Source organism: Carcharhinus amblyrhynchos, chromosome 20 (genome assembly GCF_965287045.1).
Source record: "Carcharhinus amblyrhynchos chromosome 20, sCarAmb.v2.hapA, whole genome shotgun sequence".
Classification (NCBI taxonomy): Eukaryota; Metazoa; Chordata; class Chondrichthyes; order Carcharhiniformes; family Carcharhinidae; genus Carcharhinus; species Carcharhinus amblyrhynchos.
The window spans coordinates 36709424-36736572 of record NC_137343.1 but is presented as its reverse complement, the minus strand read 5'-3'; the positions used below and the strand labels follow the sequence as shown (position 1 = coordinate 36736572).

Below are 27149 nucleotides of genomic sequence, written 5' to 3'. Positions count from 1 at the left end.
CTAAGTGTCAAATTCACATAAACACTGGAGTAAATCACACTGGTTTTTTCAGCGGGACTTTCAAAATGAATCTCCCACATTCTGTGCACTGCAGAGTGCACTAGCGTGAATCATGCGAAAAAGAGGGTGGGGCCAGCAGCATAGCACTGAGTGCACAATTGCACATGTGCTAAACTGTCAGTGCCAAGATTGGTGCATGCGCAGCAGCCACAGACTGCTGGCTTCTCAATCAATGGCCAACACAGCAACCTGACTGCTGGCTATGTCCGCCCCCTCCCCCTCACAGCCTGATCACTGACCCCCCGGACATGTCCAGGCCAGTGCTTCAATCCACCACTTCACTCCAATACTGCTGATGGGGGATGGGGAAAAGAGATTCTAACAGGCCTGGAGACTTCAGTCCCAGGCCCATAAATGATATGTAAATTATATGAGTATTAACATAATGCATACAGCTCCATGCTAATTTCTGGCGCAGAGCTGATAGCGCCGGAAATCCAGCAACCCGAGACTCTCAGAGATTTGGTGCCCAGTGGGACGCCCACTAAAAGGCCTCCTCTTGAGTCTCCCAATAAAAGCAGCACAGCAGGCTGGGAGAATTGTCCTCCTGATGTTGAACTGGCAAAGCTACGATACAGGACTGCATGCATGCAAACTAACATAAGCATCACGTGGTAGACAGAGCTAAGAGATCCCACAAACAACATATCAGATCTAAGCTCTGCAGCCCTGCCACATCTAGTCACGAATGGTGATGGAAAATTAAACAACTTTTTGGCGAAGAGATTTTGTAAGTAGCCCCATCCTGAATGATGGGGGAGCCTAACACATCAGTGCAAAACATAAGGCTTTACAACAACCTTCAGCCAAAAGTGCTGAGTGGATGATTCATCTCAGTCTTCTCCAGAGGTGCCCTGAATCACAGATGCCAGTCTTTGGCTAGTTCGATTTACTCCACATGATATCAAGGGTACAATTCTTCCATCTGGTGCTAGGTCCAGAGCAGGGACAGGGAGTGTTTACCTCCACAGAGGCCAAAGGGAAACAACGCCATATCCTCTGTCCCCATTGTAATTGATTATACATCCAGAGTTTCACAACTCCTTCTGTGGCGGGGAGGCTTCATGGTGCGCATCCCGCCATCAAATCTGGGTGCTATATTTAAAAGACAGCATGACTACCACTGAAGGAGGAAGCTGGATCTCTTCAAAGACAATGAAAGATTCACCAGTTGGATGCTTCCCCCATGGATGCTGCGGTATTTGAGTGCCGCTGGCAGCCTCCATTCCAAACTCCGGCATTCGTCAGGTAGGTCCCCATCTTTATATGCCACGCTGTTCCACACATGTTCTGGACTGGCATGTTTTCCTACTGGCATCATGGATAATAGAGTGTGGGGATATGATTCCAGGTGGCCTTCGTCTACATCCAATTAATATAGCGCAAATCAGTTTTGCTCCTCCAGAGATTCCCAATCCACGAGAGGCAGAAGACAATCCTACTGAAATTTCACAATGACATGAAACCTATCTTGGGCTACCGACTGAATTGTCGTCTTTGTGCATCATTCATCCAGGCAGCAGGGGCATGCGAGACAGCTGAAGGCACTGGATACTACAAAGTCTATGGACCTTGACTATATTCCAGCAATAGCACTGAAAACTCGTGCTCCAGACTTGGCTGCGTCCCTAGCCAAGCTGTTCCAATGCAGCTAAAACACCAGCATCAATGGCAATGTGAAAATTTGTCCAGGTATGTCCTATACAAAAAAAATCAAACCCAGCCAATTATTGCCACAGTCAGTCTACTCTCAATCATCAGTCAAGTTATGGAAGGGATCATCAACAGTGCTATCAAGCAACATGTGCTTAGCAATAACCTGCTCACGGACACTCAGTTTAGGTTCTGCCAATATCAACCAGCTCTCGACCTCATTACTGTCTTGTTTCAAAAATGGACAAAAGTACTGAATTCCAGAGTTGAGGTAAGAATGGCTGCCCTTGACACCAAGGCAGCATTTGACCAAGTTTACATCAATGAGCCCTAGCAAAACTGGGGTCAATAAGAATCAGAGGGAAAACTCTCACTTGGCTGGAGTCATATTTGGCACAAAGGAAGATGGCTGTGGATGTTGGAGGTCAATCATCTCTCAGTTCCAAGACATCACTGCTGAGTTCCTCAGGTAGTGTCTTCGGCACAATGATCTTCAGCTGCTTCATCAGTGCTCTCCCTTCCATCATAAATAAGGTCAGAAGTGGGATGTTTGCTGATGATTGTACATCATTTGCAATTCCTCAAATACTAAAGCAGTCCACGTCCAAATGCAGCAAAACCTGGACATTTCCAAGCTTGGGCTAATAAGTGGCAAGTAACATTCGTGCAATGCAAGTGCCAGCAATGACCATCTCCAACACGAGAGGATCTAACCATCTCCCCTTGACATTCAATGGCATTACCATTGTTGAATCCTCCACTATCAACTTCCTGAGGATTAACCATTGTTCAGAAACTGAAGTGGACCCTAACCCTGACCGTAACCCTCATGCAGAGCTATATAAATACTGTGGCTACCAACGCAGGTCAGAAGCCAGGAATCCTGCGGTGAGTATCTCACCTCCTGACTCACCAAAGCCTCCACTCTCTATAAGGCACAAGTCAGGAGTACGATGAAAAACTCTCTACTTGCCTAGATGAATTTAGCTCCAACAACATTCTAGAAGCCTGATACCTTGAGGATAAATCAGCCTCTTGATTGGCATCCCATCCATGAACATTCACTCCCTCCACCACCAATGCATGTGGCAGCTGTGTGTCCCATCTAAACAAAGTACTGCAGGAACTCACTAGTGCTCCTTAGACAGCACCTTCTAAACCCAAACCATCTAGAAGGACAAGATCAGCAAACAGATGAGAACACCACAAACTGGAAGTTCCCCTCCAAGCCACTTACCACCCTGACTTGCAACAATAACACTGTTTCTTCACTGTTGTTGAGTCAAAATTCTGGAACTGCTTCCCTAACAGCACTGTGGGTGTATGTGCACCTTAGATGCTCTAACGGTTCAAGGCAGCAACTCACTACCACCTTCTCAAGGGCAATTAAGGATGGACAATAAGTGCTGGCATAGCCAGTGATGCCCACATCCCAGGAATGAATTCTTAAAAATTCAGTCTGATGCCTAGAAGTAATAACAGGTGAAAATTCAGAGAACCATCTGTTGCAGTATCAATCAAATAGAGACAGCAAAGGTTAAAATGCAGATCAGGTTGCAATCAGAGACGTGAAAAAATAAATTCTCTGTCTGATGGCAGCATTTTCTTTCATCTTGTCCAGGTGTGTGACAGAGGTGCCAACTGAGTATTCCCTGGTGTGGTGTCAGTGTTCAACTTCTAAACAGATATGGCTCTACCTACATCCCAGGCGCTGCAGCGATTCATGAAGGCAGCTCACCACCACCTTCTCAAGGACAATGAAAACTGGCTTAGCTCACAATGCTCATATATTGTAAATGAATTTTAAAAAAGCAAAGGCAAGAAATCAACCATGATCTGTATCTCAACTGAAAGATCTGCTCCTGTCCCTATATTCCTAACAACATGGCTTTTGTGGACCCCACAACTTAATTCCTAGAGGACCATAATATCAATTAATACGGTAAAAATATAGATGCTATTCACGCAGCTCACTCTCCTAACAGCAGGCTGATTGCGTGTGATGAGATTTTATTTTAAAAATAACTTGCAACTCTTCAGTGAAAACATATTATTCAGTTCATAGAGTGACAATTTAATTTGCTAAATAGTTAGTAAAACCCTGTTTAGTTGTTCATTTTTAGTTATAAAAGCCTCGAAATTAGGCTGCATGATAATTTCATTCACACTTTTAGTGCTATCATATCAAATTCTTGTTTGATATTTCAGTGCACTAAACTATTGAAAACAAAATTCCACAGTGTAATTTCAGTTAAAATTGATTTGTTTCTGCATTTGCAAGATGAAGGCACAAAGAAAACAGAATAGGAAGCTACTAATTTATTGTTAGGGTTTTTATCTCCCAAAAGACCAAGCGCAATTTCCCTTGCCTGGGCTATGCCCAACTTATTTATCCTCCTAAAGTAACAAAAGCTAAAAGCTTGCACAACTAGTTCAGCAGATTCAGATGAGGGCACTTTGTGGCACGCTGGCACAGTGGTTGACACTGCTGCCTCACAGCACCAGGGTCTGAGGTTTGATTCCCGGCTTGGGTCACTGTCTTGTGGAATTTGCACATTTTTCCCAGTGGGTTCTGTCTGGGTGCTCCAGTTTCCTTCCAAAGATGTGCAGGCTTGGTGGATTGGCTCTGCTAAATTCTCCCTCAGTGTACCTGAACAGGTGTCTGAGTGTGATGATTAGAGGATTTTCACATAGGCTTACATTGAACCAAAATGAAGTTAACTTGTACTAATAAATAAACTTTACCTTACTTGCAAAGCTTAAATTAAAAAATGCAAAAGTTGCTATCTGAGATGTGCCACTTTGACATTTGCTTTATGAAAATTTAACTAATCATTGAAATGCATTGAATGATGTTATAGTTGAGCAGCAGATATGAACTAAACTTGCCACAGAAAGTTAATGCAAGTTATTTCAAACTTAAATATTCATTTAAAGACATAAGTATTAATTATTGCCAGTAAAGCTCTTGGGCTCTGAAAATGAACCCAATATAAAACGTCATTCCTTCAAATTTTAATTTTGGAGATTTTAATCTTGTCAGATATAACACATTTCATTTTTACTTTCACTTTTTTATTGCTCCTAACTCAACTTTTTGTTGCCTCTCTTTTCTCTTCCGCTGCTTGATCTGATATTCAATTCACTTACTTGAATTTATTCTTGTGGCCCAAAGGGTAGTGTCCTTGCCTCTGAGCCAAAAGTTCCAAGTTGGAGTCCCAACCTAAGACTTGATGGACAAGGAAGGTGTGTTCACAATGTGGCCAAACAGGTTGAGTATTAACCTGCAAAATCCTTCCAACGCTTGCCAATGATTGGTGGTGAGAGAGGGAGACACTCCTGGTCAGCCATACTTGATACGTAGTTCCCCCCCCCACCCCGCCCCCAACAAGTTATAAGCCTCTGGAGATAAACTAGAGACCATTCCAAGAACAACTAGTTATGGAAGCAGATGAAACCTGTCTTTGCACCATTATGTGCATGAAGAGAAACAAAAATACAAACTTGGATTGATACCTCCTTCTCAGTCCTTGAACTGGTAATTTCACAATCTGTCAATCTGATTGCTGTCCCAACTCATTCAGTCTCCAGATATGTATTTTCCTCACTGTTATTAGCTCCCAATTTTAGCAATGGGCAGCACGGTGGCACAGTGGTTAGCACTGCTGCCTCACTGCACCAGGGACCCAGGTTCAATTCCGGCCTCTGGTCACGTTCTCACTGTGTCTGTGTGGGTTTCTTCCTAGTGCTCCGGTTTCCTCCCATACTCCAAAGATGTGCAGGTCAGATGGATTAGCCGTGCTAAATTGACCTTTAGTGTTAGGGGATTGGCAGGGTGAATACATGGAGTTATGGGGATACGACCTGGATGGGGATTGTTGATGGTGCAGGCTCGATGGGCCAAATGGCCTTCTTCTGCAATGGAGGGATTGTATGTTTCTAACTCACCAACAAAAAAAATTTAAATACCTGAACAAACAAGAGAAAATCCAACCAATACAAACACGTTACAAGGACCTGCCACAGGAAACTGTGGCCCAATATTTTACAAACACACTTATTAGCTAACTGCATTACAGTATGTCACAACTTGAATGGATGGAGTTACTTTAACAGAAGCTTGTTTAAATGAACAGCGTTTTCACTTATTCACTGGATCTACACTATGTTATTATCTTCAAATAGCTATTGGGAACTTTGAATTAAACTGATGTAAAAATGTTTTAATATTAAGACAGCATTGTTGAGATAACACAGTTGATGGTTAAGACAAAGTTCAATGAGAAATTATAATGTATTAAAAGTGTTTAACTTACTTTGGGGTTTGTGTTTCTTCCACTCGGTTTCCTAGTTGGAACTCATGTGATTTACTTCGGTGTAGTGCAGTGAAGCCAGGGATAAGGTGAATCAATTTGCGAGAAGTTGGTGGAGGAGTTCCAGGTGGTTTCAATTTATTCCTTCTCCTCACTGGTGGCGTTCCCGGGGGTGTCATTGTTGTCACAATGGGAGGGGTTCGTGGAGGGGTATGGGTAGTGTGTCGCTGTCGTGGAGATGGTGGCAGAGAGCTTGGTCCACTCTCAAATGTAGGGTAAAGTCCAATCGGATCTCCAATGGTCAGTCTATCTGCATATGTACAAGATGGTCCTAGCACAGGCACTGAATGGAAGTCTTGCTGCAGGAACTTTGCTGGGAACTTGGGGCTGAGTGCGGTATGGCATCCAGGCCACTGGACAGGTTCTGCTTGGCTGACAGGAGTATTCTCTTTTCCAGTTTCTGTTGTAGGCCACTGGATAGCCCAGTCCTGGCTGGAATGGCTACTCCCTGCATTACAAAAACATAGCACGTTCATTAAAACCACAAATACGAAAACGGTAAGAAAATAATTCATTAATTAGTAGTCTTAATGGATAAGCAATTGTCTCAAATCTGCTTTGGCTAAAGCACCATTTTTCCTTTAAAAAAAAGTGTCTCTAGTGTTACTTCTGTTCAGGACTGTTGACAATTCAGGAAAATGTTCAGCTTACTTCTTGCTAACAGTTTAGCTACAGACTCAGATTGCTTAAATGCCTCAGAATTTAGATGTATTCATGGCTACACTTCATAAGTGATTTATTGGCCGTAAAATACTTTGTGTTGTTCCCAGATTATGAAAGCTGCTGTGAAAATATGTTTTCCTTTCTTGTTTTCCTTGAAATAAGCTGTTCCTTCAACTCACGTTTCTGCTGGTGTATTGAGAAACATTATAAGCGCATTCTAATTGGACTGTTAATGTGTGAAGTTATACCTTTTCAAAGGAGAGATGCGAAACAGGAAGTTTTGCACTCGATTGCATTCAATCACACCAACATCTACGGTTTTTTTCAATCAATTTGAGATATCTCTGTCTTGTGACTGTCAGCATCAAGGACAACTGGATCAGGTTCATCATCAATATAGCAAAAAAGTAAAGCCCAGTTTACCTGCTCCGAAAACAATACTTTTAGCCTTTGCCTGCAAAATAATCCTGACACTTCAAAACATCAAACATTTGTGAAATAGTTTTGTTATATTTTGATGTGATTGGCACTTTATTAGGACTATGAACTGTTTATGGGGACAGCAGCATAGAGCTTCTGTAAATGGACTAGTAACCCCAAGAGCGACATAATGGCACAGTGGTTTGCACTGCTGCCTCACAGTTCCAGGGACCTGGGTTTGATTCCCGACTTGGGTCATTGGTGTGGAGTTTGCATATTCTCCCCATATCTGCATGGGGTCCTCTGAGTGCTCCAGTTTCCTCCCACAGTCCAAAGATGCATGGGTTAGGTGCATTGGTCACACTAAATTGTCCCTTAGTGCCCCAGGATGCGTAAATTAGAGGGATTAGCTGGGTAAGTATGGGGTTACAAGGACAGGGCCAAGGTGAGACTGTTGTTGGTGCAGATTCGATGGGTCGAATGGTCTCCTTATGCACTGTAGGGTTTCTATGATTTCTATGATTCCACAGGCTTAGACTAATAATCCAGACATTAATTCAAGTCTCATCATAGCAGCTGGGAGAATTTAAATTCAATTAATTACACATCTCTGAAATTTTTGTTCAAAAATATATGGTTCATTAATGTTCTTAGGGGGAAATCTCCTGTCCTTACCCAGTCTGACCTATATGTGACTCCAGATCTTCAAGGAGTTTGAAAAGCTCCAAGGATAACAGGAGGCTGGCAAAACCCAATAGATAGCAAAACTAATGGAGTAAGAAAACAGAACTTAATGGCATGTGATGATGCTACCCTGCTTGGCATGAGAGTGCTCCCCCACCCCCCTCCAGAAGCCAGCAATAGAATCTGCTTCAAGAAAGGAGGTGATGGAAATACTTATCACTGTGAAGCATGTGCAGAGGAAGATGTCACACCTTAAAGAAGCTGCCTGCCTCAAACTACAAAGCAGTATTGCTAAGCAGGTAAACAGCCCAAGCATGCACGGCACAAAGTGCTCCGTTGACACCAAGAGGTTTGCATGAGTCTTCCATCAAAGTTACAGCACCAAATCTGGAGAGCTCCTGCAGAATTACAGTTTTTGCAGGCATTTTTAACCCAACCTGCCCAATGGGAAAGTGGCAGGATTGGGTGCAGCACTGGTTTTGCAACACATTTTCTTTTTAAATCAGTAAAGAGTTATATTGGACAGGGTGTAAAACCAATACAGCACTTGATCCCAATTTCCCAACTGGTGACTTAGCTTAAAATATTCTGGTATCTTTGTCTGCACATCCTCTCCATTACTTGGTGCTACTCTGTCAGTAAGTTTAAATGGCTGTTTTGCCATTAGCAGTATTCAAAGGAAAAAACATGGAGTGGCAAATGACAAGCCCTAAGGAAATACTTGAAGAAAGAGGAAAAAAAAGGAAACAGTAGCAGAAAATAGAGCATGTATGTGGCATTGTTAATAATAATGAGTATCATTAAGCTTGTCAAAAAGCACTATCTCTGGATTTATGTGGTTTTATAAACTGTTTAAACTTTGCTCCAGTGGTTTAATATGTTCATTGAGCCAGAAAGACATTTTCACCTATTAATTGTTCCATGTATTTGTAGAAATGGATAGTGGCTAAAAACTGCCAAGTTCCTTTAATTATACATCAGGGAAAGCCCCATTAAGCTAATCAGATAGATCTGCTTCTTTACCATTAACAGTAGGGGCAGCACAGTAGCACAATGGTTAGTTACCACTGCTGCCTCACAGCGGCAGAGACCCGAGTTGAATTCCCAGCTTGGGTCACTGTGCAAACTTCACACAGACATTCTCCTTGTGTCTGCATGGACTTCTCCGGATGCTTCAGTTTCCTCCCACATTCTGAAAGACGTGCTGGTTAGGTGCATTGACCCGAACAGGTGGCAGGCTGTGGTGACTAGGCGAATTTCACAGTAACTTCATTGATGTAAGCCTTACTTTTGACTAATAAATAAACTTTACTTGAACAGAACTACTGCTGTTAGTGAAACAATCATTTCAATAATTTCACTTGCACAGAATTTAGAGGATACACTAAGGGGACAGTGAACAGTAAGCCTTTTTTAGACACTAGTTCAAAATGTAGCTTTTGTTTTCAGCTGTGATCTTCATTCTCATAGCAATAGCAATTCAAAACAAATTTGAAATGTGTATGAAAGAGTCAAACGGACCTGAAATGTTTCTCTCTTACTCCATTGATGCTGCCAGACCTGCTGAGTCTTTCCAGCATTTTCTGCTTTTTTTTATTTCAGGTTTCCAGCACCTGCAGTATTTTACTTTTATTTAAATCTGAAATCTTGTTCAATTCTCAATCAAAGCTCAATAAAGACAAATGCTAGTTACCCTGAACACTGAACAAGTAACACTAATAGTCTGTCACTGGATAGGCAAATTATTGAAACAATACTCAATCACATAGAGTGAGATTTTCCATCACCAGAAGCTTCCAGTCAGTTGAAGGTGATCCCCTGTGGTGAACCACACAAAATACCATCGGTATTGGCAGAGCTGGAAGATCCCACCGGTAGGCAATGGCAAGCTGTCTCCACTGCTGGAAAACACACTACAGAGGACAGGGACACATGAAAATCCCAGCGACTTTGCTACATGCCATTCAACACATTGGTCTATATCAGCGTTAAGGCTACAAAACCTTCCCCAACCTGACCTCATCCAACATTACCTGCATGTCCTTCTAAAACAAAGAAATTAGGAAGTAACACAGCAGAACTACAGAAAAAGAAAAAAGACAGATTCACATCTCAGCTGGAGATCTTCATCAGAAACAGGAAAAGAATGAAGCAAATTCCTTTGTAACGACCGTTTACAACTTTACTTGGACCTTGAGGTGCTGGTATCATTGACTTGGAGATGAAGCACCACTAGCAGTAGTTACACTGCAACCTTACCAGGACCAATCGTCTACCTGCCCCTGCTGGGGTTTAACGAGAGGCTGAGGGGGAATACCAAGCCATGCCAAGTGGGAAGGCCATCCTGTGCGGACGCTCTGTAAGAAGTCTCACAACACCAGGTTTAAGTCCAACCAGTTTATTGGACTTAAACCTGGTGTTGTGAGACTTGTTACTGTGTTTACCCCAGTCCAACACCGGCATCTCTACATCATGGACACTCTATGCCCAGTGGAGGATCCCTTCACCCCAGTGGCAAGACCCTAGCCTGTTTGCTCCCGCCCCACCATACCTTCTGATCACCACATCCCAAACTCCTACTCCACCATACCAGGACCTACCCAACTGAGCTTTGTCACTGTTCCCTGTCGGGGACTGACTGTAATCCCAGCCATGGCCATTGTTTTCAGTGACACTCTGGGGCTAGCCATCTACTGGCCATCTTATGAGCCAGCAGCTCATCAGGGTCAGAAGGCACAAACTCAGGCAGTTAATGGCTTCATGGTACAAAATACAACTTCCTGGGTCAGTGGTGGTGGGCTAATCTCTAATTTTCAGCTCAAAAATTTCCACCCATGTTCGCTAGTCTGCTGATCAAGTGTTTACACCATTTTCTGATTTTTTAATATAATTTTGCAGCACCAGCAATAGTTTGCTTTCGTTTTATTGTTTGCATTGGAGTTGCTGCCTGGCATGATTAGGAATGGAAAGCAGGGGCCAGAGTGCCCCTTTAAAATCCATGCACGAATAGATTAAATGGTGTTCTAACAGCAGGCAAATGACAACAGCACCAAAATACTAAAAATGATTAAAACAACTAATTGCTCAGTAGCCTGGAAACATATCTTGCAAACATCCTCTTTCAGCGATTAAATGAACTGTGTGATAAACAACGGCATCTTAGCTAAGCTGTCATAAAGTTACAGAAACCCAAAAGTAAAATCATTAAAAAATAGAAATGCTTAGCAAATCACCATGAAAATGAAAGATTAGCAAGTAATACAATGGCTATGCTATCCATTTAGCTGACCTAGTTACACCTCAAATAACAACCAAGTACTTGGGTAAGGACTGGATGGATTGGTAGGTGTTGTTTTCACCCAAAATTCAAGGAATTAGCTGTACCCTTATAATAACAATAATAATAATAAAGAGCTACGTCCAAAAACAAGAAAAAACAAGATAAAGACCGACGCGTGCAAAAAAAAGAAACAAAACGGAGGACAAAGTTTACAGTCTGACATTGGTGAATTATTCTGCTATTCATACCCATTCCAGATTTGTTTCTTTACTACAACCATTAACATTCCCTTTGCCTTGTGCACCATGAAATCTCGGCCATTTAATCTCTCCTTCCCTTTACCCTACCACAGACCTCCCCTTATGCTTCTTCTCCCCCTTCCTCCCTTTCATTGCTCAATGCCTATTACATTTCTATCTTCCTTCAGCTTTGAAGAAAGGACTTTGCTCTGAAACATTGGGTTGGATTTTCACAATCAAGGCAGGTAATTCGAGTCAGTAAGTTTTCCAGTTTGGCAATCCACCTCAGTTTTAAGAGCCCATTGCAAGATATTTTGACGCCGAAGAGGTAGTGAATGGGTAGAGTCAGGCCACTGACCCTGGACATGAGACAGATATGTGCTGAGGCTGGCTGGTTAGAGTGCCCATCTTGGTTCACCAGGACTGTGTTCATGTTGTTTTTGAAGCTGTTAAGTCATCTAGACTTTGACTCTCTCCCCAGCTTCATCCCATGTTTGATATTCCCATGGCCCTTCATGCCTATTCATGATTTTCCCATGTCCCTTATAATCCCCATGGCCCTTCATGCCATCTCCACAGTCACTCACACAGTCTCCATCATGAGCAAACATCAAGAGTATATGGAGATGAAAAAACTAAGCTCCTAACAATGTAATGCAGCTTTCATTAATGCACACCTAATAGTGAGAAAAACTCACATTCACGAAAGCCCATTCATGAAAGTTTTAAAATTCCTTCAAGCGTTCAATCTGTTATAAAAACAAATTTCTATTCAGTGTCTATATCAAAGACAGCCAATCCTTGAACTCAGAACACCCTTTGAGATAAACGTTTTTGTAGCTTTTGAAACTGAGCCAAACATTCATAATGACCTTAGCTGCGACAATAACTCTTTGGAAATGTTAACAAAGAACTCTACTGAAACTGTGAAAAAGCTGGTAATGGTTCTTGCTAAACTATACTAGGTGGCTTGTCAATCAAAGCATTCCAACAAATGTTTCCTTTACTCTATTTGACAGCAGAAGCCTAATTTTTTTTACAAGTTTAAAAAGCTGGGGATTTTATAAAACAGATAATGACAGTTAAATGGACCTTATCTACCCTTCAAGAGAGTTCATGTTTATTCCATCAATTCAAGACTTCCACACTGCAGATAAGGTCTAGGAAATTGTTAAAATGGGATATACTTATAATATACTATTTTCAAATAGCCCTGAGTTTGGGTATGAACCATGCCTTAACCCTGTTCCCAAGAATATAGAAAATTGTTTTTTTTAATTCATTCGTGGGACATGGGCATCACTGGCCAGCATTTATTGCCTTTCCCTGGTTGCCCTTGAAGGGCAGTTGAGGATCAACCACATTGCTGTGGCTCTGGAGTCACATGTAGGCCAGGCCAGATAAGGACAGCAGATTTCCTTCCCTAAAGGACATTAGTGAACTTCTGACAATTGACAATGGTTTCATGGTCATCAGTAGTTTCTTAATTCCAGAAATTCTGTCAGAAATGGGGTGAGGACTTCCACTTCTAGGACCTGCCTGCCCAATCCCTGGAGTTGGCTTGACTCCACTGCCGTAGGGAATGAGTTAATGAACTTTGTAATACTTGGAGATTGGTAAAAAGTATTGTAAGATTTGTTTTCGTGTGTCTCAGACAAAGAGACTGCAGCAGTCCTTGCTGTTGTACATAAGTTTATGATAGTCCGTTCAGAAATGTAGTTGACCCAGCTCATATCTATGTTTGTGTCTTTAATTTCGTGGGCTTTCACCTAACATAGTGAAGCTTGCATGTCCTAAATATATATTCATGTATATTCGCTATGTACTGCTTTATGTGTCATGTACCAACATATTATACATATTATATGCTGTACAACTTATGAACATAGATTGTTACACCAGTCCCATTAATTTTAACTTGTCTTGTTGGCCTGTATGTTAGCTACAGGCTAATCACACACATCAACTGCAGCCTTGAGGTAACCATGAAGCAATGCCGAGGCAGCCATGTTCCCATGATGGAAGTCAACCCGCAGGGAACCTGCTGAGAATGTAAGTTTCAAGGAGCATTTTAAAGAAGGAGAAAGAGACAGAAAAGTGGAGAGGTTTAGGAAGAGAATTCTGAAATCTAGTGTCCTGGCAGCTGACAGTGAAGCAGTAAACATCAGGGTGTGCAAAAAGCCAGAATCAGAGTAGAGAGTGTAGATAATGCTTTCTCAACAATTCTCAATATTCAACCAAGCTGTAGCCTTGGTTCTGTGGTAGCATTCTCTGAGTGAGAAGGTTTTGTATTCAAATCCCACTACAGGTAAAGAAAAACAGCTGCACATACGAAGTATCTTTGTCACTGACAGTAATCCTTATTCCACAACTAACTGTAGGCTAAAGTATTATACAGACTGCTTTATAAATGCACATTCTGGACATACAGATGTCTACTACGAATGCTTGTATGTTTGTGTGTTGACAATCATGCTGCAGTGCTGTCTTTGCATGGCTGTGTACCTGCTGCTGCCACAATCACTAAAGTTTTGTTATTCAGAGTCTGTTCTCACTAATACATGGAAATAATGAGGTACAGTAATATTTTTCTGTCATATATGAAAAACACTACATTTATTTTGCAGAATGGTAGCAGTTTATTCCTGATTCTGGCATTTGTTCTGATATTAAGGTTTTTTTCTCAATGCCTTTAGCCCAATTTCAATTGTGCAGGTGAATGAATAAGTGGCGAATAGCTCTGACCCCAGCTCACTGAAATTGATGGTGATAATGAAGTCATTTCTGATGTTCTTGCAAAGTTAATAGCAGCCACAGAAATATCTAGGGAGCTACAAAAGTGACACTTAGTCACACTGTAAAGATTTCTAGTCAGAGTCCTCATTTCAGGAACATCATGTTCTCCTTTTGTGCCTGCTTGTGTCTCGCCAACTCTCCACTAAACCCTATGCATGAGTGGCAACATGAGCTTTTGACAATATCCCTTGGATAATCTGCAAATGGTTGGTGGCTTCACTCAAAAAGCATCTACAGCCAATGAGAGGATGGCAGATGTCACAGAGATTCAGTAGGGCCGGATTTTCAGAGAATGGATAAAGCTATGTGGTTGCATGTTCAGGATTTGCATTACGCATACACATCTGAAGTGGCATTTGGTACCTTCAAGATTTCCATAATAATTTATGGTGAATTACATAGAATCAGCAGGTTTCACAATGCCACATCAAATGACACTATATAATGGTATATTTAGTTGGGAGCAATGACAGTGAGCCACATCTCACATACCACTTGGACCATGAAAACACTGATATCAAAGTGATTGATGGAAGAATTGCACAGCTTCAAGTTATTTGTGTTACACTGGCAGCCAGTAAGTTAAAATATGCACATACGTCAGCCTTCTTACTAATATCACAAGCTGTCAGATATTTAAAATGTTATTGGAAAATGTCTTGTGATTTTTATAAATACAGTGGAGGGGATGGCACAGAGGTGAGGGAGAATAATTGATGCAGTATGTTGAGACCCCTGTCCCGTCATGTTTGGGACACCAGGGGTGGAATTCTCCCAAGTCCCTGCTGGTGGGTTCCACGACAAGCAGGGGTGAGAATTCAGCCATAGGCCCAAAAATCGGTTTTACACTAGCGAGAATTTACAGTGGGAGCTTTTGCCATGGCGGATCAGGAAAACTGCAAGAGGCCACTGCAAATCTTATTTGCATCCTGCAGTGGGATGCAGGTGAAGATGTGACTACCCCGCACCTGATTTCCAGCTGTACCAGCAGGAAACACACCGGTGCAAACCAAATTTGGAAAAAATGTGGCATTCTGATGTAAGGGCTCACCTGAACAATACCTGAGGCTGTCTCAGGACGGAGGCCAATGGCAACCCTGGACCCCGGTCCACCAGAGCATATTCAGATGGACCTTCCACATTTGGTGCCCTGGAAGAGGTCCACATTCCCATCTCAGAATGTTCCTGGAGGCCCACCTTCATTTTCAGGAGAACATTCTTTTGGGTATCTTTTCATATGGCACAGATAGCATAACAGACTATGCACCATCATGCCTTCCCCACCACTGAATACAGCACAAAACACCCAGATGCATAATTAATGAGATTGAGGCCAAAAGATTTGGCATGTTTTCCTGCTGGCTTCTGCAGTGGAAAACTCTTCACATTCCTGCCCATACAATGAGAACTTAGTACCCAGGTGGGAGAATTCTGAACTAAATTCAGACTAAAGGTTTCCCTTTCTATAATGGAAGCAAGGGTCAAATTCTAATAGTCACAATCAAGTAAAACTGCCTCCGCAATTCGTCAATTATTGGCTAATTTATCACAGGGCCTTCAAGATTGATTGTGAGAATTGGAAATGCCATATTTATTCCAATGGGAGTGAATTTCAGAGGTGAGCTGAAAGTGCAGCATGAGGAATCATGGAAAGGCTTTCGCATCTCAGCAACTGTTAGCTTTAGTTCAGTTGCAGCACTCTGAAGATTGTTTGTTCAAACTGCACTTCAGACAAAGAATGCACTTGAATTCATATAGCACCTTGGCAGATGTTATGAAACGTTTTGCAACCAATGAATGACTGTTGCTGTGTCGTCATTGCTATAATACAAGGGAACACGTAGGCAATTTGTACACAGCAAGGTCCAACAAAGAGTAATGAGATTAATGAATAGATAATTTGTTTCTATTGATGCTGGATCGGGTACAATCATTGAACAGGAAATGGGATATTTTAGATCAAGAAACATCCTATTTTCTGAGTTAGCTTAGTGTCCTCTTTCAAAGCTATGTCACTTCTGTTGTGTTTGTCTTATTATTCAAGATGCATATTTTCAAAACAGCAACAAGCATGTCACAGATGAACCAAAATGGGCCATTCAGCAAGTCAATGCTGGAGCAAGGATAGTCAATGCAAGAATTGTGGCAAAATGGGTCACACTGCAAAAGTGTGTTGGGCTAGACCAGCTTCCCCTGAGAAGAATATTCAGAAGAATCTGGGTACCTTCAAGAACACACTGAATGCTACAAAAATAATTTACAATGTGGAAAAGAATTGCGATTGTGAAGAGGAGAATGTCCAGAAATATGATAAAGAGCTCCAACCGAACAGATTATCCACACAGGATGGATCACATAGATTTGGGGTGATTCCGAAGTTATGTGAACAATATATTAGGACGGAAGTTGATACTGGTGCTGCTGTATCTTTGATTCCAGAGACTACACACCAACAAGAGCTGAAGCATCTTCCTTTAAAACCAGCTGATGTGATTTTAAGGACATATACTGAAGAGATTGTGCAATTAAAAAGTTACATCATGGTCAACGTAGAGTTGAGTGTGCAGACAGCACAGTTGTCTCTCCAATGGTCCATGGTAATTTTCAAGCTCTATTTGGGAGATCATGGTTGGAGAAGATAATACAATACCAAAACTGGCCTAAATCTGGGTAAATACAAGATTGTATTCAAAGAGATACTTCAGTCAACAAAGGGAGTTCTAGTGAAACTCAAAATAAAGCACGATGGTCAACCAAAAAGTCTCAAAGCAAGACCAATGCCATATGAAATTCATCCTAAGGTCGAAGAAGAGTTAGTAGAACTCATTAACACTGATGTGTTAGAGCCAGTTTCAATGAGTGACTGGGCTACTCTCATTGTACTTGTCATGAAACCTGTTGGTTCCGTTCATATTTTAAAACAACCAGAAATCCAGTGTAGTATACCAATGAATATCTGCTTCCTTTAATTGAAGATTTGTTTGCTGGATTACTAGGTGGGCAGTAAATTGGCAAGATTGATCTTTCACAAGCATACGTAGCTGAATCACAACCATTATTACCCATAAAGGTCTTTTACGTTATAACAAATTACCTGTTAAAATAAAATCCACACCAGCACTATTCCAAAGATTGAAAGATTAGACTTTAAGTGATCTCTCTGGTATTCAAAATTACCTGGATGATATCCTGGATGATATTCTAAAGTAGTCACGATGTGGATGTGCCGGCGTTGGACTGGGGTAAACACAGTAAAAAGTCTGACAACACCAGGTTTTAGTCCAACCGATTTATTTGATAGTAAACGCACAAGCTTTCGGGTTAGTCCCTTCATCAGGTGAATGGAGAGTTCTGGCCTCAGACAGAGCATATAAAGCACAGACAGTTTACAGATTGCTGATTAGAATGCGAATCTTTACACCTAACCTGGGTTCATGTTGCACTATCTGTAACCCCCAACACTTGCCTGGGTTTGCAAAACCTCACTCACTGTACTGTCTGGAGACAATACACATCTCTTTAACCTGTGATCAGTGCTCCTTCCACTCACATTGTCGGCCACTTCAAGACTTGAACAGCAGGTTAGGTGTAAAGATTCGCATTCTAATCAGCAATCTGTAAACTGTCTGTGCTTTATATGCTCTGTCTGAGGCCAGAACTCTCCATTCACCTGACGAAGGGACTAACCCGAAAGCTTGTGCGTTTACTATCAAATAAATCAGTTGGACTAAAACCTGGTGTTGTCAGACTTTTTACTGTGATATTCTAAATACAGGGATCAGTGAACAAGAACAATTAAATAATTTAGAAGCAACACTGGAACTCCTTCACGCATGAGGTTTGTGTATCAAGAAAGAAAAATGTGACTTTTTCAAGATGCCAGTCAATTATTTGTGTCACATTATTGATAGTAAAGGTCTACATAAAGGTTCCAAGAAGATGGACGCTATTTTACAAGCGCCACATCCAACAAATCTGATGTAATTGAGGTCCTTTCTAGGATCAGTAAATTATTAAAGCAAATTTGTTCCTAACTTAGCTACATTATGGAAACCATTGCATAATGTAGCTATGTGTGAAACAGTCATGGGCATGGACAGCAGAATGTAAGAAAGCATACAAGAATATAAACGATGCTTGCAGAAGTCTAAAGTGTTGGTTCATTTAAATCCAAAGTTAGCATTGCTGCTTGTTTGCGATGCCTCACGATATGGATTAGGGGTAGTAATTTTATACATTAGACCTTTGAGAGAAAAACAATGAATAGCTTTGGCATGTACTGAATTCAATTCTGCTCATCTAGGAAAAGAAGCATTGAGTATAATTTTTGGCATACGAAAGTCTCATCATTATTTATCTGGCTGTAATTTCACATTACTGACTGATCATCAACACTTAACTCCTATTTTTGGTCTGTTTAAAGGCATACTTTCATTAGCTGCTAGTCAATTACAAAGATGGTCACATCTTATCTGCACATTCATACAATATAAAGTAAAGTATCGCCAATCTGAGCGCCATGCTAATGCATTATCACGTTTACCTTTACCACTTAAACAGACATCAACAATTAGTTTTGCTGATTTTTTTTATTTGGTAGATCATTTGCCTATGACAACATGCCAAGTGCAGAGACATGCCAGAAATTGTGTGGTGGGGAAAATAATAGATATAATAGATATGGAATTGAAAAAAGCAATAGCTGGAATGCATCGTTCACACCTTGATTTGAAACCATGGCCAGGATTCTCCCAAAAAAATTCCAAGTCCTCAATTTGTGGGGAAACAGGAATAAATCCTGCCAATTTATTTTAGTGTGATTTATAGAATGAATCTCTGACACTGTGCATCACAAGGTGAGCGTGATTTATTCTGGAAATCTGGAAGCTGGGCCTTTTCCTGCCTGAGAGGTTGGCAGCGTAGGATTGAACAGACCACTGTGGATGGGCTGATTTGTCAGTGCAGGGATCGGCACGTGCACAGTGGTCCCATATTGCCAGCCTCCTGATTGCTCATCAGTCCCACAATCCTCCATCGCTGGCTTTCTGGCCTCCCCCACACCACTACCTGATCACTAACCTCCCGACTTTTCTGGGCTAACCCCTATGACCCTTCCTACCCCCCCACCCAGCCCCGATCTCCCCGACTCCTTCACCTGGCCACTCCCGATCGCACCTCCGCCCTCCCGCAACAATCCTAGTCATCCCAATGCAGAGTGGCAGCAGATCCCCCCATTCACCCCCAACAGGCACTGCCAGGGTTCCAAGCTGGCAGTGCCCATTACACCTGTCCACCCAGGGAGGGGGTGGCTGAATGGCTTCTGTTTGCTCCAGTGGGGTTGGACCACCTGTTCCCCATTAGTGGGGAGCAGAAGTAAACCCCTCTGGAGTGAGCCACTCCAGGCGGGGTGGGAGTGGTGGGGAGATGCTAGCAGGCCCGGAGATTTCAGTCCAGTTAGTGAAATGGATATGCTGATTTCCATATTGAAATTAGCTCTGCGCCACTGGAAAGCTGTGTCTGGGAGACTCGTGGAGGCCATGGCATCTAGTGGGAAGCCTACAAACCGGCCTCCGCTGATACCTTCCGGCAATGCAGTGGGCTGGGAAACCATCTCACCCCACAGATGTATGTAAAAAGTTTGAATGCCCAAGGCGAGTGTCTATTGCAGGGAATCGGAGTGATCATTCCTCCTGATCTGCATGGAAGAATTCTTGAACAACTACATAAAGGGCATCCTGGTATGTTCAGATGAAGGAATTAGTATTTAGTTATTTTTGCTGGCTGGGTCTGAATGCTCAGATTGAAGGAAAAGTGGGACAGTGTCAATCCTGTGTATGAATAACAAATACACCACTGTTTGCATCCTTGGGAGTGGTCAAAAATGCCATGGCAATGATTACATGTAAACTTTGATGGTTCATATGAGGGTTATATGTTCTTAATTTTAATTGATGCATACTCAAAGTGTGTTAGAAATAGTTATCATAGGCTCTAATACATCTGAATAAACCATTTCACGAATTGGTAAGCCAGGACAGATTGTTAGTGATAATGGTTCACAGTTTACTTCACAAGAGTTTGAGGATATCGCAAAGTAAATGGTATTTGGCATATAAAATCCACACATCATCCATCGACCAATGGATTAGATTAAAGATTTGTGCAATTCTTGGAAGTTTCAAAAGAGCAATGGTCATTATTACATCACAGCATCTTACAGAAACACTGTTCATGTGACTATCTAAAGTTGACAATCTCAAGTAGCTAGATGAGAAATGAGGGCAGAACAATGCTCATTTCAACAAGGAGATCAAGTGTTGGTCCATAATTGTGCCATGAATGAGAAATGGGTACCAGCCATAGTTTTAGCAAAAAAGGTCCAATTTCTTACATGGTTCAAACCGAAGATGAATTAGTTTGGCAACGCCATGCTGACCAATTGTTATCATCTCAAAATAATTTCTCAGATTTATCTCCAGAAGTACCAACTTCTTTAGTCCCTAGTGTTGTGAATACCACAATCAAAGAATTAGTTGAAGCTTACTAGCCTAGTGACTATGTCTTAGTTACTACTGAGTGACAATGATACAGAATTTATTCCAAAAGGAGACACATTTACTGAGTCATATCATACTTCTATGGTCAAGGCCAGCCAAATTCCAGAATGTCACATACAAGCAAAGAGGAATAGATATCCTCCTGATTGACTTTCTTATTGACTGTATATAATGATTAATGATGCACAGTACTGTGTCTGGAGTATTTTTGATCCTATGTATAACATCATAGTAATCTGTTGTCATGACCACAGAAGGGGATGGGGTGTCATATACTTAAAAGGGATTACAGGTTGCTTTAAGAGCTGATCACATGATTTGATGGTGATGTTATTAGGGTGCATGCTTAGTCTGCTGTTTTATTTTCAGTTTGTTTGAACAGAACAGTCCTTCAATAAAACCTGGTGTATGTCTGTTTGAATCTATGTATATAAACCACAACTTCTAACATAGTTAGGACATTACAGACATCCTCTGGTATTTTCTTGTTGTTTATTGGTGGCTTTTCCATCCCTCCAGCAAATTTTTTTTGTTGTTTAACAGGGAGTTAAATATTTAAGCCAATAAGTAAGATTAAGTCAAGGGATTGGTTATTTGATGTAATCATGATTCTTTGCCATTAGCTGGGTGGCGGATGTGAGATGTGATGGTATGAACACTACAAGAGGAAAATACTTTAATTCTCCTGGGAGAAGGACCTTCAGATTAAAACTCCTGTTTCCACCTTTTGGTGATGGTGGCCACTGCAAAATGGAAGAATTGTACCTGCTAAAAACATCTACACATCATGAACACTGATGTTGAGATAATCAAAAGAAAGTCTTGACATTGGTCAGGTTATTTTAATGAGCCTTCTGTATAAATGTAAAAATATTGCATCTAGGTCAGATATTTTGATTAAACTCATTCAGTACCACAGACCATAGGAGGAAAAGAGAGACTCAGGGTAAAATGAGAAGGAAAAGAGAGGATTTTAGCAGGTAAAAGAGGAGCAACTCAGAAGTGTTAGTGAGGGATCACTCTGGGACCAGTGTCAACTATGGAGAATGATAGGTCTGGCCCACAAGTTAAAATTCTAAATTGGGGCAAGGCCAATTTTGATGGTATCAGACAGGAGCTTTCAAAAGTTAATTGGGGGAATCTGTGGGAAGGCAAAGGGACGTCTGGTAAGTGGCAGGTTTTCAAAAGTGTGAAACACACTCCTCTTAGAGTGAAGGGCAAGGCTGACAGACGTAGGGAACCCTGGATGAGTTGGGATATTGAGGCCCTGGTCAAGAAGAAGAGCAAAACACATGATGTGCATAGGCAGCTGGGATCAACTGAATCCCTTGAAGCGTTCAGGGATTGTAAGAGTAGAGGTAAGAGAGAAATCAGGAGGGCAAAAAAGGGACACAAGATTGTTTTGGCAGATAAGACAAAGGAGAATCCAAAGAGCTTCTACAAATACATGAAAGGGCAAAAAAGTAACAAGGAAGAGAGTAGGGCTCTTAAGGATCAACAAGGTCATCTGTGTGTGGATCCACAAGAGATGGGTGAGATCCTAAATGAATATTTCTCATCAGTATTTATTACTGAGAAAAGCATGGATGTTAGGGAACTTGGGGAAATAAATTGTGATGTCTTGAGGAGTGTACATATTACAGAGAAAGTGATGATGGAAGTCTTAAAGCGCATCAAGGTAGATAAATTTCCGGGACCCACTGACAAATTTACTGGAGTTCTATGAGGATGTGTCTAGGGCAGTGGATAGAGGAGAGCCGGTGGATGTGGTCTTTCTGGATTTTCAGAAGGCGTTTGACAAGGTACCTCACAAGAGGTTATTGCAGAAGGTCAGGGGACATGGAGTTGGGGGTAGGGTGTTAGCGTGGATAGAGGATTGGTTGTCAAATAGGAGGCAGAGAGTGGGGGTCAATGGGTGCTATTCGGATTGGCGGTTGGTGACTAGTGGAGTGCCCCAGGGGTCGGTGCTGGGGCCTCAGCTATTTACCATTTATATAGATGATCTGGAGGAGGGAACCGAGTGTAAGGTGTCGAAATTTGCTGATGACACCAAGATTGGGGGAAAGGCAAATTGTGCGGAGGGTGTGGAGAGTCTGCAGAAGGATCTAGATAGGCTGGGCGAATGGGCCAGGAAATGGCAAATGGAATTTAATGTTGGCAAGTGTGAGGTGGTCCACTTTGGTAGGAAGAATGGTAGGAAGGACTATTACTTACGTGGAGAAAAACTGCAGCAGGCGACGGTGCAGAGGGACCTCGGGGTCCTTGTGCATGAGTCGCAAAAACCCAGCTTGCAGGTGCAGCAGGTGGTCAGGAAGGCGAATGGGATGCTGGCCTTCATAGCGAGGGGGATTGAATATAAAAGTAGGGAGGTCTTGCTGCAGCTGTATAGGGCATTGGTGAGGCCGCAGCTGGAGTAGTGTGTGCAGTTTTGGGCGCCGCACCTGCGCAAGGATATTTTGGCCTTGGAGGGAGTGCAGAGGAGGTTTACTAGGCTGATACCGGAGTTGAGGGGATTGAGCTATGAGGAGAGGCTGAATAAACTAGGCTTGTACTCGTTAGAGTTTAGAAGAATGAGGGGAGATCTCATTGAGACGTATAAGATGATGAATGGGATGGATAGGATAGAGGTGGAGAGACTCTTCCCGCTCAAAAAAGACAGTAGGACTAGGGGGCACAGCCTCAAGATAAAGGGGAGGCGGTTTAGAACGGAGTTGAGGAGGAACTTCTTCACTCAAAGGGTGGTGAATCTCTGGAATTCTCTGCTCGTTGAAGTGGTGGAGGCTGCCTCGCTAAATATTTTTAAGAAGCGGGTTGATGGGTTCTTGATAAGAGAGGGGATTAAGGGTTATGGGGAGAGGGCGGGAAAGTGGAACTGAGCCATGACAGATCAGCCATGATCTTACTGAATGGCGGGGCAGGCTCGAAGGGCTAGATGGCCTACTCCTGCTCCTATTTCTTATGTTCTTATGTTCTTATGACCCAAAGACGTGTATCCCAAGACATTGTGGGAGACTAGGGAGAAAATTGCGGGTCCCCTAGCCAAGATATTTGAATCATCGATAGTCACAGGTGAGATGCCTGAAGATTGGAGAGCGGCAAATATTAATTTGCCTTTGTGGGGGTTAGGATTAATAAGTTTGTGACTGACACAAAGATCAACAGGGTGGTTAAGAGTGAGGATGAGTACAGGAAGATACAGATGGGACGATCAAATGGGCAGATAAATGGCCGATGGAATTTAACCCAGAAAAGTGTGAAATGAATACACTTTGGAAGGAGTACTTTGACTAGGAAGTATTCAATGAACAGCATGACACAAGGAAGTTCTGAGAAACAAGGGAACTTGGCTTGGTTGTCCATCAATCTCTGAAGGCAGGAGGGCAGTTTAGTGGGGTGATGAAAAAGGCATATGGGACACTTGCCTTTATCAATTGATTTGGTTTTGATTTATTATTGTCACATGTATTAGTATACAGTGAAAAGTATTGTTTCTTGTGTGCTATACAGATAAAGTATACCATACATGGAGAAGGGAAGGAGAGAGTGCAGAACGTAGTGTAAGTCATAGCTAGGGCGTAGAGAAAGATCAACCTCATGCGAGATAGGTCCATTCAAAAGTCTGATGGCAGCAAGAAAGAAACTTTTCTCGAGTTGGTTGGTATGTATCCTCAGAACTTGTATTTTTTTCTCAATGGAAGAAGGTGAAAGAGAGTATATCTGGGGTGCATGGGGTCCTTAATTATGCTGGCTACTTTTCCAAAGCAGTGGGAAGTATGGGCAGAGTCAATGGATGGGAGGCTGGTTTGCATGATGGACTGGGCTTCGTTCATGACCCTTTGTAGTTTCTTGAAGTCTTGGACAGAACAGGAGCCATACCAAGCTGTGACACAACCAGAAAGAATGCTTTTTATGATGCATCTGTAAAGGTTGGTGAGATCATAGCAGACATGCCAAATTTCTTTGGTCTAAGAAAGTAGAGGCATTGGTAGACATAAACTACAGAAGTAGGGAGGTCATCTTAGAGTTATATAGAATTTTGCTAAGGTCACAGCTATAGTACTGTGTGCAGATCTGGTCACCACATTACAGGAACAATGTGGTTATACTGGAAGGGGTGCAGAGGAGATTTGCCGGGATGTTGCTTGGGATAGAATTTTTAAGCTATGAAGAGAATTTGGATAGATTTGGGTTTTTTTTTGGAGCAGAGAAGGCTGAGGGGTAACCTGATTGAGATAAACAAGATTATAAAGGGCATGGATAGGGTGGATAAAGAGCAGCTGTTCCCCTTAGTTGAAGGATCAGTCATGAGAGGACACAAGGTGAAGGGGAGGAGGTTTAGTGGGGAATGTGAGGAAAAACTATTTTACTCAGAGTGTGGTAATGGTCTGGAATGCAATGTCTGGGAGGGTGGTGGTGGTGGGTCACCTAACATCCTTTAAAAAGTACCTGGATAAGCCCTTGGCATGTTGTAACATTAATGGCTATAGGCCAAGTGCTGGTGAACAGGATAAGGTAGGTAGGACAGGTGTTTCACATGTGTTGATGCAGACTCAATGGGCCGAAGGACCTCTTCTGAACTGTGCAATTCTGTGATTCTATTGTAAGCATGCAGCTTCTTTTTTTGAATTTTGCTAGCTTTATGTTTGCTTTCTGCAGGCAGATTTATTAACTGATGATTTATTAATCATCTTCCTTCATAACCTAAAGGAGATCTAATTCACCCAATGGATAATTAAATTGCAATGGCAGCCTTTTGGAAAGCATGTATGTCTAAATTATAGCACAGGATACATCATGTCCCATTGTCCAACTCCTCTGACTTTGCTATGATGCACTGGTTTAATGTTTTTTCTGCATCCTTGACTCTGAGTTATTCATAACTGTCTTTCAAACTGACAGCTACATACTTCTTGGCCTACTAAGCCCCTTTTTTTCCCCAAGAATGCTAATTGTATCTCTAGCTTATGCAGTGGTTTTAAGTCTGCTTCATTCCTCACCCTGAAGCATTCGGTGAAAAGCTCAATGCAGTAAAAATGTCATGAATCTAAAAGCCTTAAAAGAGGTGCTTCTCTTTTTCACAACACACTTTTGCTGAGCACACTAATTATCTGACATGCTGATCAATTCAATTATTGTGATCACAATAGCGGCATTTGCATGTACATTTCCTTAATTTTACTTGCAACATGATGTATTCCTCATCGATCTAAACTTTATTAATACTTACTTCATTCACTAAATCAAATACTGCAGTGTAGCTTAGGGATATTCTCTGGTGTAATTTTATTTAGAAGAAGCTGTGTCTGAAAACCTGTGATCTTTTCAATAGATGCAGGAACCTATTAACGGGGGAGGGGGAGTTAATGTTGGGGCAGGACTCAATCCATCTGACCTCTACTCCATTTGACATGCAACCATCTACAAGACATAAGCTAGGAGTGTGATGGAATATTCTCCACTTGTCTGGATGATTGCAGCTCCAGCAACACTCAAATAACCATCCAGGCCAAAGCAGCCCACTTGATTGGCACCCCATCCACAATCATTCACTCCCTTCACCAAACACGCACAGTGACAACTGTGTGTACCATCTGCAAAATGCATGCAGGCACTCACCAAGGAACTTTAGACAGCATGTTCCAAACCCATGACCACTGTACCAGCTAGAAAGATAAGGGCAGCAGATGCATGAGAAAATTACCACATGGAATTTGTCCTCTAAGCCACTGAATTACCCTAATGTAACTGGAAATGTATTGATGCTCCTTCACTGTTGCTGGATCAAAATCCCGGAACTCCTTCCCCAATGGCACTGTTGGTGTTCTTACACCACATGAATGTAGTGGTTCAAGAAGGCAGCTCACCAACAAAGACAAGTAGGGATGGGCAATAAATGCTGGCTGGCCAGAGATGCAAATATCCCATGAATGAATTTAAAAAATGGTTTACTGTGGTTTTGCATTTGATGTAAAGACAAAGGACCCCCTGGCTGTCTAAAATCAGTGACAGTATGCTGACGCTCTCAGTAAGAGGAAACTTGATTTTCCTTCGGAGGTTGCTCTGCTAAAATAAAATTCTCAGCATTCTGTTCAGAGAAAACGCGGCTAAAATTATCCTTATTAGTCCCCATCCAAATCTCTTCATCCTCAAGGTCCTCTTTCTCGTACCTTTCACAGCTATTAAAAATAATTAATTACATACTTTTCTTCTGGGTTTTTCTTTAGACGTCACTAAGATCTGTTTAAATGGCCAATTACAAATTAACCTTACAGTGATACGGGATTTTTAGCTGTTTTAATATAGTTTTAAATGTAATAAATTTGTATCAAAATGGTACCAGCAAGCTGAGAGTCTGGGATATCTTCATGAATTTTTTTTGATAAAGTTAGTCTATGGTTGATCAATCCATTTGGTTGTTTGCAAT

The 27149-nt window shown here is 41.9% G+C and overlaps 1 protein-coding gene across 1 annotated transcript in view; it reads right to left on the bottom strand.

The window, feature by feature from the left end:
• The window catches only part of ksr2 (kinase suppressor of ras 2), a 350091-nt gene that overhangs the window by 224271 nt on the left and 98671 nt on the right, over positions 1-27149 (bottom strand). Inside the window, exon 4 of the mRNA XM_080208702.1 lies at positions 6030-6534. Within this exon, the coding sequence (XP_080064828.1) occupies positions 6030-6534 (505 nt within the window). The remainder of the gene's footprint in view (positions 1-6029; positions 6535-27149) is intronic.